Below are 13,854 nucleotides of genomic sequence, written 5' to 3'. Positions count from 1 at the left end.
AAACCCTGTCAGAGCAACGCGGCTCCTTCCCGCTCAGACGCGGCTCCGGGGACAGAGGGCGCCTGGCCTGCCTGGGGGCTGCGCTCCTGGCAACATGCAGCCCTCGTCTGGGCACCCACTGGCCGGCCTGCGCTCGGGGGCCTGGGGGGTGGCAGTCCCGTCACGAGGGCAGGCTCGCGCCCAGCTGCACCTGGTTTCCCAGGACGGGGGTTCCTGCCGTGTCAGACGCAAGCAGGCCAGCAGCGTGCAGGAGGGGACCGCAGGTCCCGCGCCTCTTCCTATGCGCCGCCGCGGGCACAGTGAGGCTCGTGGTGCCCACGGCGGCCAACCGCGGTCCCACACGTCGGCTCCAGGAGCCTCCTCTGGCTGCAAGTCCGAAGCTCCAGGCAGCAGTCTTGTGCTCTTGTTCATGGTGTCTGATTGCACTTGGCCTGAGCGGAATACTCCAAAGCATCCCTGGCTCCCTGCATTCCCATCAGCCCCCTCAACATAGCGTCTCCTCGGAGCCCCAACCTCACCTGGTGGAGCGGAGAACGACTTCTGCCAGGCCTGCTACAGCTAACAGACCTCACGGCACTGCGGCCCCTGGCAGCCGGGCCTCCTGTCCCCACCGCCCCCCCAAGCAGCCCAGAGCCCCGCCCCCAGTGCTGACTGACCTGTGCCCTCCTCTAGAGCCCTCGAGGGAGAGAGCACTCAGCTGGGAGCACTACCCCAGCCTGTGGATTCACGGCCTCAGTGTCCTCATTTTTAAAAGGCTGATGGACGAGGGTCTACTCCCAGATGGTTTCCTATATCCCTCCCAGCTTCTATTCCACTTTCTATTCTTTTCTCTTCATTTTCCAGTTTGGTGCCAGGACCCCAGTCATGGTCATGTTGGTGTCCCTCCCCTCAGACCCACCTTACCGGCAGGTGCACCCATGCCCAGCTCCTGAGCTCGGCAGCCTTGGGCTCATAGCGGCATGTTGTTAGATAATTGTGCTCAGCCCATCCTGACCTCACCTGGAGGCTATGCCTCCCCCGGGGCTGCCTGACTTGGGGTGAAGTGGTGGGTGTGGTCCATGGTCCAGGGCCCCCAGGCTCGGCCGCAGCTGCCCCGCCCACTTTCCTGCTCCCCTCTGCCCGGAAATCACCCCTCGGGACACACAGGCATCCACTCCTTCTGGGACCCCGATCAGGACAAACCCCAAAGGGGAGGAAGGACTAAATGTTCCAGGAGACTTTCCATCAGGTGAGACAGCAGTTGGTGCCTGTGCCAGGGACACCTGCCCCCACCTGCCCCCACTGCCTCCCTCTTCCCTAGAAGACCTGCACTTTGGGTTTTCAAAACCAAGACCTGATCCCACCAAACACGGCCCTGCCATCGCTACGGTAGCTCGAGGACCCAGGCAACAACGTGAGATGTTCATTGAGAAGGGGCTGGTTAACCAGGCTTTGCGATGTGACACAGGCCTGGGGCACATCAGCTCATCCCACAGCAACTGGGCCATTTCAGGGGAGAATTACTAAGGAGCTGGCAGCTTTGGAAATGCAGGTGCCTGGTGGCTTGGAGAGGTGTCTGTCTGGCTGTGGGCACAGGGGGAGGGCAGAGTTGGCCCCAGGCCAAAGTCCATGAGGGGGACCAGCCTCAGATCACCCCCAGGCCCTCCCACCTGGCTCTGGGGGGCTGTCCTACCCACAGAGCAACTGGCCTCCTAGGTAGTCCACTGTAAGTCACTGGTTTTCCTAAGACCCAGGCAGGGTGCTGGGTCCTGAGAAAGTTCTGGTCAGCAGCGGGGAGGGGACTTGAGAATAAGAAGCTGAAGACGAGTGAAGATATCCACTGCTCCTGGGTTGGAGAAACCCACGTCCTGTCATGCAGTGTCATGGGGCCTAAGAGAGATGGGGTTTCAACTCTGGGCCCTAGGCTGCCACTTACCGATCTTGTGCTGACCTGACACTATGCTGAGGGGAGGCCAGTGGGTCTCGGCAGGTGGGCCTGGGCGGGTGGGGCCCTCAGGTGAGTTTGGGCAGTAAGTCTGGACAGGTGGCTTATGGTCAGGTGGGTCTAGGCAGATGGGCTTGGGCACCTGAGTCTGGACTAGAAGGCCCAGGCAGCTGGGTGCAAGCAAGGGTCTGGACAGGAGGCCTGGACAGAAAGGTCTGGCGGGTGGGTCTGGGCAGCTTTGCAGCAGGGAATTAGGGACTCCGCTGAAGCGGCCCCCAGTGCTGGGCTGGCCGGTGTGAGAGGGACCCCTGGCTTCCTGGCCTCCTCTACTGGAAAGCATAAGGCGGGGGCTGCCCAGGTGGGACCGACCCCCAGCACAGCCCGTGGGACCCACTTGAATTCCTCCCCGTGTCCTGGTTTCCAAAGAAAACCAGGTATCTCGTCAGCACAGACCAGAGCAGTCAGGGGAAGTCGGCTCGCTCGAGCGCCAAGCGCCGCGGCTAAGGGCTGCTCCCCGCGGCCGTCTCTCCTATCCCTGGTGAAACCCGCGTCCTCGACACTCGAAAACATGTTGCCCCACGGCAAGGCCCCAGATCTTCTCCCTCGGGCGGGCACGGTTCATTCCCTCACTAACTTCCCGAGGGACATTCCTCCTGGCCCCAGGCATTGCTGTTAACTCCAGCAGGAGACTTCACATCGGGGGACCTATTCGGCACAGCTCTCCCCAGATCCTGGGTCAGTCTCCTGTTTCGGGGACACACTAACTCTGTCAGCTCCCGGAGCTGAGTCCACAGACACCCCTCTAGCACCTGAATCACCGGAAGAGCCAGCACCCAAAACCACCCTGTGGTGTGGGCAGCAATCACTGCTCCCTGATTCCATCACTGAGCTTCCAGAGAAGGGAAGAGAGGAGCTAATTGGGCACTTAATAGGGGATCATTACCAGGGAGAGAGCCAAGCGACAACAATTAACATCGCACACATTTCATCCAGGTTACAAAGAACCCTGTTCCGGTGCCACGGGGACATGTGTGGATTTGAACCAAAGAGCTGGCGGCAGGGAAAATAAACGTGATCCCCCACGAGAAATCTGCCCATCCACTTGTTACGCTTGGTTTCAACTAGCTGGAGCCAGCTGTAACACGCAAAATTAATTTTACGTAGCATTTTATGCACATTTTAAGTAATATGTATACGTTCACCTTCTCTAATCACGCTGCATAATATCTGGATAGCTGCCATATTCCCTCTTCTCTTAACTGCCCCCGTATCCCAGAGGATGTAATTAGCACATCAGAGTTATTTAAGTCTGGGACAGAACATCCACACTTAGCAGCCCTCATAGATGAAGATCTGGATCCCGTCGAGTGAGGCTGCGCTGGCCACTCTGGGGTCCCAGGGGCACCCGCGGACACAGGGTTACATTGTAGCTCCAGGAGCAGAGGATGCAAAGACTCGTGCTGGGTGCCCCCCACCTCTCCACCTGATTTGTTCCCTCCGCGTGCCCAAGGGGACAGAGCCCGACATCTCCTGGGTCTGCCCCCAGGTCTGGGTGCCCTTTGCTCTTCCCTCCCTGTCCTCACCCCTCCTCCGTCTCAGGCAGGGCTGGCCCGGCAGCACCCAGGGGCTCTGGCTGGTGCACAGGGCGGGCTGGGTGAGGGGGCACAGATTCATGGAGGAGAGGGTAAAAACCTCCCTCCCACCTCCCCTCCTGGGATAGTGCGATTTGCAGTAAGAAGTATGTATTTGGTCTTGTCACTGTTTCTGGCACAGAGCTCCTAAAATCCTTGGGATTTCCTAAGACATGAGCGCAGAGAGAGAAAGGTGGGGTGGGTCTCTTGTTCCTGGCATCACAAGTCCTTTATGCCAACGAGGTGACTTTGGGACAGCCCACAGGGATGGGGGCAGGTGGCCAGGAGAACCAGCCATGTGACTAGAGGGTTGGAAATTTCAACCTCCCCACCCCCCCTCACCTCTTGGGACGGGAGTGGGGGCTGGGTGTTGAATCCATCAACAACGGCCAATGATTTTGTCACTCGTGCCTACACGATGAAGCCTCCATGAAAACCCAAAAGGAGGGGGAATCAGAGAGCTTCTCGGTTGGTGATCCCATGGAGCCTGGGGGAGAGTGGCCCCCAGGAGAGGGCGTGGAAGCTCCTCACCCACTCCCCACACCTCGCCCATGCATCTCTTCCAACTGGCTGTTCCCACGTTGTATCCTTTTATAATAAACCAGTAACCTAGTAAATAAAATGTTTTCCATGAGCCGCTCTAGCAAATTAATCCAGCCGGAGGAGGGGGTCATGGGAACCTCAGATCTATAGCCAGTCGGATGCAAGCAGGGGGGCCAGCCTGGACTTGAGATTAGTGTCTCCAGCGGAGAGGGGGCAATCTCGGGCACGGAGCCCTTGACCTGCGTGCAGGGTCTGAGCCGTCTCCAGGTAGACAGGGTCAGAGGTCACCTGCAGGGCACCCAGCTGGTGTCGCGGAAGGCTTGGGGCGGGAAGACCCACAGCAGGTCGTGGCAGAGGTGAGGCCCAGAGACCCGGGAGGTGCCTTTGTCCACACCTTCTCAGCCGGCTCTCCACGCCGCCCACCCCGGGCTGCAGCGCCCACCCCCACGGCGCTTCTTCAGGGAAGAGCTCGGGGGTGACCAGGTGACACCTGCCCTCCAGACGGGGGCACAGCTGCTCACAGCAATGACTTGTCTTCGCGGGGACACGTGCTAGCACGTGTGTGCTGAGCCCTAGGACGCGGCGGCCTTGCCGTCTCTGTGAAGACCGGTCAGAATGGTGAGCTCACAGTGTCATTCCAGACAGAAGATGGTCCAGACAGGGCCGCGTGGGTGCCACCGGGGAAAGGCCAGGATGCTGAGGGCGCACGGCCCGGATGACCGACAGGGGCGGCTCGGCGCCCTGCGCCCCGCGTTCCTGGGAGAAAAGGGGCCCCTGCTCCTCCGTCTGAGGGAAGGCTGCCCATGGGGATGAAAAGACAGAAGCCTGCGGGAAAGGCAGGGTGGCAGCTTCTGGGCTCTGTCCCCCCCCTCGGCACCCGGGGAGGGCATCTGAGCTGACGCGGGTCAACGAGCCATGTGTGCACCAGTCTCTGCTCCTGAACACATCACCTTAACATCTTCGTGCAAACTCCTGGAAGCATCTCTCCATCTTTGGTTACTGTATTTGTAAATGTAGTTCCCATTTTCAGATGAGCAGTGGAAAGGCAGCCGGCAGCCATCCACAGAGCTGGGCTCCCGCTCCAGAGTCCCGGCCGGCTGTCTGTCCAGCCTCCCACACAGGAGACGCGGACCCCCAGGACGCGTGTCCTCCGCACCCGAACGAGGCCCAGAACAAAGTCCGTGGCGGCTCCGTCTTGACCACAGCTCTGGGTTTCGGGAGACTCTGTCTTCTGGAAAGTCACGGGGTCACCTCCGTGCCGTGGGGTCCACCAGAGCCCGGCGTCGGCGACCACAGGGCCTGCTCCTGCCCCAGGTCCCTGCCCGGTCGGGTGACGCAGGCCAGGGGCCCGCAGCGGCCCTCACGCCCCATCGCCGCGTCGGCGTGAAGGCAAGGCCCCCTGAGGACTCCTCAAAGTGAGCGGGGAGCAGAGTGGGAGCAGCTACACCCCATCCCAGGAGCTGCCCGCTGGGGAGCCTCTTAACTATGGATTGAAATGGCAGCCTCCTCACACACCCCCTCGTCTGCCTGAACTACGCCACTGACATTTCACTGAACATTAGAATCCCCTCCCCAGCAAGTAATGTCTCACCTGTCCCTTCCGTGACATAATGAGAGACTCGATTATGCTAAGAGGACAGAGTGACATTTGGCTTCTCCTCAGCGGCATGTGCGCAAGGCGGGGAGGGTGTGCGGGCTCCGGGCTCCGCCGCGGCGACTGAGCGCACATGTCCCGCCGTGTGACAGCCCAGCATCCTCTTCACTGCGCTTCCCGATTACTTTGCTCCTGTCAAACCTCATCCATACCTATCAGGCTTTAGGGAATTTTCCTTTCTTTCTGGAAAAGTTCTACCTTTACCCAAGAACATGTTTTTATATTCTATTAAAGTCAAACGTGTCCACAACCCCTATTTAGAAAAATCCAGAGAACCTACTGTTAAAACATCACACTCAGCGGATTAATATTATGAGTGAATAAAAGGATGCCGTCAGTGGGTGTAAGATGGTGAATAAAGTCAGAATAAAAAGCGTGCTATTAACATAAAGTCAGGGGGAGCGGGGAGGGCACCTGGGGCGTGGAGCCTCCAGGCACCTGCTCAGAGAATGCCCTCCCGCTCCACGGCAGAAGGCTACACCCGCACACCTGCCTGCTTCCTCACGGCAACCGCACGAGTGGGCCTGGCCGGGACGCGGCACCTGCTGACTGGCCGAGAGAGCACCTGCTGGTGCCTCGAGTCCTTGTTGGTCCCTGGTCCCAAGCCACTGTGAGAAGGACTCCGGGTTTTGATACAAAAGCATCACGGACACAAAACTCGTACTAAGTCAATCTTGACTTTTTGGAAAATGATCTTATTTCAAAACCATTATTCATTTTTTTTTAATTTTACAAAAAATAGTGAATTAATTGTAAGTCCATAATCTTTTAGAGAATTGTAAAATGTTAATTAATCATTGGCACCGCCATTGATTGTCCATTGAGCCAAAGGCTCATGAACTTTACACTTTGTTTAACGGTTTTTAGGTTTTTTCGTGTCTTCAACGGTTCCAAGGAACACATTTTAATGACTTTCCAATAACAGAGTGGCTGAGTTGTCCCAGAATGGCCATGCGGGTCAAAAGCCAAGTTATAAAAAAGAAGGAGGAGGACAAGCAGGAGAAATGGAGAAACAGAAATCCATAAGAGACTGAACAACGCTATTCTAGAATGACCACGCGGAAGACAGGAGCAGATTTGAAAGGACAGCTCAGGTTAGATCGTGTCTCTCCCCCCGGCTCCCTCTTCCATTTTGAGGCCGATAGGATGTCCCTTTCTATGAAAGTTCATACATAGTCTTCATTTTCTCGTTTCTCCTTAAACCTCATGTGTCATATTATGGCATCCTTAAACCCTCCCAACGGCATTAAGCTTCTGGGTGGCAGAGCTAACCAGAGACATCGTTCCGGGCTCTGAAGCCGTGTCCGTGGTTCAGCTGACAAGGCAGGAAGAACGAGGGTGGGCTCCTCCCCCTTGGCCACCGGGAGCCCCGGCACGCCTGGCATTTCGGAAGGGCTTTGTGGGACGCTAGCATTTTTGAGAAGGCCGTACGTCGGGCCGTGTGTCTTGGCAGCGAGAAGAGCAGAGAGAATCACAGGTGGGTGAGGATGATCACGGAAGCCGCCTGTTTGCGGGGGCGATCCACTCGCGGTCACCAGCCCTCCGGGACGGAACCATGAGCAACAGCACCTTCCCCACTCTCGCTTCCAAAGCAGCGGACGCCCCCCTTGGCTTTCACAGAGGCTTCAACCTCTCCCGGGAAGCTTCTCCTTTACCGCTACGTTGGAGAGGTTTCAGGTCCTAGCTGACCCTGCCGTCCTCCCACACATTCAATTGCTCACCTCCAATTTGGTAAATACGTGACCACAGCGAAAAAGCTAGCAGAGTAAGAATATTTTGATTTCCATTTTAGGGGCACCTGGGGGGCTCAGTCCGTTGAGCCTCTGTCTGCCTTCATCTCAGGTCATGATCCCAGGGTCCTGGGATTGAGTCCCTTGTCGGGCTCCCTCCCTCTCCCTCTGCTGCCCCCCTGCTCATGCGCTCTATTTCTCTGTCTCAAATAAATAAATAAAATCTAAAAAAAAGAATATTTGATTTCCATTTTACATGTTCTGAGTAAATTCCAAAACTTTTTACTTCTTTATTGTGACACCAGCTGCCCCCACCCAGCTCTGTGATGGTCAAGAGCAGTCCTTCCCAGCCTGTCTGGCCTGCTCCACCTCCCCTGAAACCTCTAGAATCTTCTAGAAATCCCAAGTTTTCCCCGGAGAATGTTGGCCTGAGGCCAAGGCTCAGGTTCACAGGCGACATCTCATTGTCGGATCTGACCTGAACCCTCACCCTTCCCTCCAGAGGGAGGTCTGCTCCCGAAGGCAGGAATGGGGCCTGCCCGACTGACGGGACCACCGTGGAGAGGGCGTGCCTTCAGGGGAAGACAAGAACCAGATTCCCCAAGACTTGAGCAGGGAGCCCTGGCACTTGAGCATGAGAAGTAAAGAGACTCAGTGAAAACACAGGGCTCCTGGGGGACGCTGCCACTCCGCGGTCACCTGCACCTGCAGGACCTGCCAGCGTCCCCAGCTCACCTCCAAGGGACTCAATCACATCCCACCATCAACCCAGCCCACGTCCACACGGAACATCTCACCATCACGCCCTCCTGATCAGAAAGGCAGAGGTGTATTTGTGGAATATTCCCCACCTGGATGAGGGTGTCTCCAACACACCATGGGCAGATTCAGATGCCCTGACGCACAGGGGGCCGGCGAGGGCGACAGGGCACGGAGCCAGGGTCCTGCACCTCCCGTGGGTCCCTCTGCCCTCCGACTGCCTGAGGACCGACCGACTGGAAGAAGGGCCGACAAGCAGCAAACTGCAGGGCAAGGCTGTCAGGACTGGCTTAAGTAAGGGAAGCAGACACAGCTCCCAGGCGGGAGGGCGCTTTCCCGGCCACAGACGGCGGGGTCAGTGCGGTGCACTGGGACTAGGCTCCCACACGTGCGATGCCAAGATTAACGCGGATGTCAGACCACGCGGCACGCGAAGCCCCCTCCCAACTGGAGAACGAGGGAGTGGGGGCCCCTTCCCCCCGTGAGGTCTAGGGTCCGTCCTCCGTGTTCAGGGGACGTGCAAACCCAGGCTCAAAGGCGTGGTGGGGGTCTGTCAACACTCCTGTCCTTAACCCAACAGCTGCTCAACAAGGCCAGGACACTCTCCTTCAAGGGGCACTGAGTCAGAAAAGCACAAACGGAGGAGCAGAGAGCGGGCACGGGCAGCTTCTCTGTAATCTCGGGGGAGGAACGCACAGGTTCCAGCCAGCAGGCCTGACTCCCACCCAGAAAGTGCGTCCTCGGGGCCAGGAATCTGTCTGTGCACGGGCCAGCCTGCGGTGCCCTGCAGAACGGTGACCGTGCCCGCGTCCATCCTGCTGGGGCGTCAGCCAGAGGACGCCGGACTTCAGGCTCCACCACCGGCCACCGCCGGGGCTGGAGGCCCAGGGAGGGTACATGCTGATTCATAATTTATGGACAAAGGACCCACGCTGTAGCGAGCGACAGTGAGGGACTTCCCTGATCCCGCTTTGCAGTTTGCGGTCTATATTTAGTATATATTACTGAGGAAGGAAAACCGTGCCCTCACAATTAGAAACTTCCAATGCTCAAGGTCACATTTTCTACTGAATTATAATCTTCCAAGGGCCACTCACCTGTGCTGAATTTACTCCAACCCCCTAAACAGAACTTGGAAAGTGTGTCTATCTTAGAGATACATTGGAGAGAGTTTGGTAATTTGTGGCATAATAAATTTGTGCAGTATTTGGTCTTCATCCCTCATTCAATTCCTGGCAAATCACTTGGCCAGTGATCCAATCAGTCATGCCTTTGTAATGCAACTCCCATAAATAACTGGGTTCGTGAACTCATGTCCTGAGTGTGCTGCTCTCAGGGGCCCGGAAGCTCATGGACCTCCCCACACAGCTCAAACACTGGTCTCTTCCATCGGGCTGTTCCAGAGCAGGATCCTTCCTAATAAAACTATAACCACAAGGAAACCTTTCTCCTGAGCTCTGTGAGTCATCCTAGCAAATTATCATACCCGAGGGGAAGTTGTCGGAACCCCCGCATTTGCCATCAGCCAGGCCACTGGCATCCGGGTCTGAAGCGAGGGCAGTGTTGAGGGACAGAGCCCTTTGCCCCTGCGTCTGGGGGACTCTGCGTCGGTGTCACAACCGACCTGAATTGCAGGACACTCCCTAAGTGTTAGGACGACTGGAGAACTGGGTGTGAACTGTTGGCAGAAGAAGGCTCTTCCCCAATGGTGTGTTCAGCTGAAGACAGAGGGTGGGGGCCCCCAGGGCTAGCTGTGCAAAGGAGTTGGGTGCCCAGTCTCTCCAGTGAAGAACATGATTCACCACGGTAAGCAGGTGCTCAGGGCAGAGCCATAGGGCCCAGCAGGTGCCCAACGCGCCCTTCCAGCATCGCTGGTCACCCCCCGGGGACACCATGCAAGGCTGGTGTCACACCGAGGCCATCAGCAGGTGGCTGTTCCTGCACGGAGGGCACCGGACGCAGACGCAAGGGCGCGGTCTCTGTTGTCTGAATTAGCTGTTCCTTCCAGCTCTGTCCTACCCTCTAATCTTCAGGTTTTAAAACTAATTTTTATTATAATAACCTTTTTATTCTGCTTCCAAATTACTCCATTATAAAAGGACATTTTTAAAAACCAAAGACAGGGGCTCCCTGGTGGAGGGTATGTTGAGTACAGCACACTCAAAGATCAGGGATCCTCCCAGGGCAGCGGGAGAGAGCCAGACACATCTTTAATTAACAGCCATTCAGTTACTGTGTTCTTGGAGTAGAGGGAAAAAAGCTCTCTGAAGCGTAAGGCATGGTACATTTTCTTCAGACACCATCTTTCACTGATATATATGCAACAGCTTATTATTTCAATACAGATGCGCAAGTGTCTGGGAGCAGTATAACCTATCACTTAAATGCTATTTTTCTTTCTGCAGAATGTCACACGGTGTGGAGCGGTGGCTGCCACGAGTTGCCAATTAATTTTTTAAAGCCCTGTATTACCTAAGGAACGTGCACTTTCTCGCTGGTGCCAGCAAGCATCTTACCAGGGGGATCCGGGCACCGGGGTGGAGGCCACGGGTCTGTCTCCCTCGGCCGCACTGTCCTCTCCTGTGACTAGTGTGGATGGAGGCTCCTTTCAAAAGAAAGAGAAGGACAGCACTGTTTTTTTAAATTTAAGCACTCATCTTCAATTAGGCAACCAAGTGAAGAATAACAAGTCTCCTGCAGACAGACCTGCCTACAGTACCCACTCGACAATGACCCGCTCAGGACAGCAAAGTGAATGGGACTGAGCAATTATGCTGAGACTACGGAATCTAAGGCACAACAGACCATGCTGAGTAACTCAGACAAAGGCATCTCCCTAATTACCCCAAATTGGCTAAACTATCTGCTTTTGCAGACACGGAGTCACGCAGCAGTGGCCACGAGATTGCTTCTGGATGCCTTAACATCTTGTGGGTAAACATCACGCGGATTCATCTCCAGAAATGGGCTGACCCAGAGGCTGGGGTCCAGGGGGTCCGAAACTGTGCACTGTGGCAGGGACCCTGGAAGCAGCAAGGGGCCCTGGGTGCAGCTGGGCAAGCCCGCTTCCTTGCAGCATCCATGAGGCTGGCCTCCCCTTTCCGGGCATCTAGCTGGGGGCAGTGTTCAGGGGCGTGTGACATGGTGCAGGGGATTCTGGGGCGGAGCTGGGTTGGAAAATCACTCTGTCTCTGTTTAGAAAATAAGGAATGTTTGAACATGACAGCACCTAGAAGAAAATGAAGACTTATTCTCTAATATTAAAAAAAAAAACAAACAAACCATAGCTGGGACACTTGCTCATCGTTCATTATGGATACAATTTGGAGAGAAATGGAGTTGCTTGAGGAATGTGTCACCTCCGGAGCAGCCGAAGGAGAGAAAGGGAGTCGCATCAAGCACAGTAAACTCTTGCGGTGTGGGGAGGACGTGGTTTTCCTTTTCCCAGCTGTTTCTGTAGTTTTAATCTCAAAGTTAGAATATTACGATACTGGGTTCTCTTTCTCTTAAAAAATCAGGTGAGATTAAAAAACACGAGGACGTGATTCAAAACAACAACCAGGCTCTCAGATGAGAATGTCAGGTGCAATTAAAGCTCTAGATTCCTTGAATAAAAGGAAAAAAAAAAAGGATGCCATCTCGATTTCTACCATGGCTTGTGCCAGGACGTTAAGGGACACCACTGTAGGTGAGGAGGTGATTAACCGCATGTTTGGACGGTCGTGGGGCCACGCCACCGTGTGAGCACCCACGCGTGCCTCGGCCAACACTCATGTACGCCGTGCCAGCCTCCCTACAAACAGACGAGCTGGAAAGGCAAACGCTGAATTATGGGCGCACTGAAACATGAGATTCAGACAAGAAGTTCAAAGAACGCTGAGTGTCTCAGAGCCCAGGGTGAAGAAAGTCCCACGCAGGGAAACGTGGCGCTCTGTTGGGCCATCCCCATTGCCCCCATCCACCCTCAAGATGGGGACTGGGAAGGGCCCCCATGGTCAGGCTTGAGTGGCCAGTGTGAGCAGAGCTGGCGGAGAGGAAGGACAGGAGTCCTGAGCCGACAACATTCCCCTGGAAAGTGCCCGCGGGGTCTCGGGTTGAGGGCAAAGTGGGCATGGCACGTCACCATCAGACAGGCGATGCCCGGGAGGTGAGGGGCCGTCTCACTCCTGCGTGAGCATCCCGGGCCTTCCCTGGGCTCCTCCTGTGGCCCTCCATTCGCTGACACAGATAATGATTTTTAATTTATATAATTATCCCTAAGTTAAGTTTAACAATAATTTCTTTTGAATTTTCAGGTAGTAGGAGATGTCTTTCCTTCCTGTGAGGAAAAAAAGGTCAGGATAAATAATGAACATAACAGGGAGGACTCAGAAAGTGGTGTTAAAAGAAATATATTGAGACCAGAGTTTATACTACCAATCCAATTAGAAAAACGAGGGGAGATTTTCATTATGAAGCTAATTGAACACTAGAAACCCAACGAGGGCCTCTGAGCAGTGGATTACCCCGGCTAATTACTCACGCAGATTTGGTGGGGCATGATTTGTGGCAGGGACTAACATTTAAATATGGCAAGGCTGGGACTGTCTCCCACTAATTACCACCATCTCCTTCACGGGGCACATGCTGCCCATGATTTCCTGTTGGTGATAAAAATGGCATAAAACTCCCTTTCCGCACTAAAGTGATAAAAGTGAATTAGAGGCACAGAGCCCAGGAATAAAGAAGGTAGTTAAGGCACTAGAAAGGGTATTTGTTTAATAAATATGTAATTCTGGCATGGACGTTCATCTCTTAGAGAGAAATCCTACGTCCGGGAGCAGACGTTCAATGCGCGCTAACGTTTGTGACCCCCCTTCGCCACCGACCACTGGCGCTAAGGATGGGGAGGGCGTGAGCGGGCCAGCGATGGCACCCTCCCCTGAAGTGTGGGGACAGCACACGCGGGAAGCCAGGTCACCAGCCAAGCTCCTCCACACAGAGCCCGACCGGCGAGCCCTGGAACGGGACCCACCGGGAAGGCCGGTGGCTGTTCCCAAAGCCCTTGGCCCGCCCCCCTCTGCTGCGTTCTGGAATCATCCTGCCGGGTTTGGCTCCGTTTCACAGAGCAGACGTCACCACACAAGAACCAGGTGGGAAAACAGGTGTGGGCGGGGGGGGGGGGGGCGGTGTTTCCAGCCCCGAGTCCCCCTCACCCGGGGTTTCACGTCTTTAAAACACAAGCGGAGTCCGCAGACCCACCTTCTCTGCCCCGTCCCCGGCCGGGCTCTTCCTTTCGGCGTGAAGCATGAGGGCGGGAGGGCAGGGTGCTCGGCTGCGCTCTCTGCTTTTATCTGTTGGACCAAAACAACTGTCATTAGCATCCCATTTGTCACGTCACTTTGGAAAACTAAACAAGGACAGAAAGTGGCCTTGAAAATTCAACTTGGCAGCCCACGCCGCGCATCCCACAGCAAGGTCCCAGGGAAGGGCAGACTTGGGGGCCAAATGAGCCCCCTGCACCTCCATCCCATCTTCCTCAAGCTGCTGCAAACTTGGCTTCCTCGGCCACATACTCTGGCAAGGAGGCTGTGGGAAGGGGCCACAAAGGCCGGGATCCCACATGAGGCCCCG

General features: G+C 55.8%; 1 protein-coding gene across 1 annotated transcript in view; it reads right to left on the bottom strand.

Annotated features, from left to right (window-relative positions):
• TCERG1L (transcription elongation regulator 1 like) overlaps positions 1-13,854 on the bottom strand; it is a 192,571-nt gene that overhangs the window by 50,344 nt on the left and 128,373 nt on the right. Inside the window, exons 5-6 of the mRNA XM_036070130.1 lie at positions 13,483-13,574; positions 10,758-10,846 (exon numbers count right to left, since the gene is read on the bottom strand). Of these exons, the coding sequence (XP_035926023.1) occupies positions 10,758-10,846; positions 13,483-13,574 (181 nt within the window). The remainder of the gene's footprint in view (positions 1-10,757; positions 10,847-13,482; positions 13,575-13,854) is intronic.

This window comes from Halichoerus grypus, chromosome 7 (genome assembly GCF_964656455.1).
Source record: "Halichoerus grypus chromosome 7, mHalGry1.hap1.1, whole genome shotgun sequence".
NCBI classification, from domain to species: Eukaryota; Metazoa; Chordata; class Mammalia; order Carnivora; family Phocidae; genus Halichoerus; species Halichoerus grypus.
The sequence above is the reverse complement of the archived record's forward strand: the minus strand, read 5'-3'. Positions and strand labels throughout refer to the sequence as shown.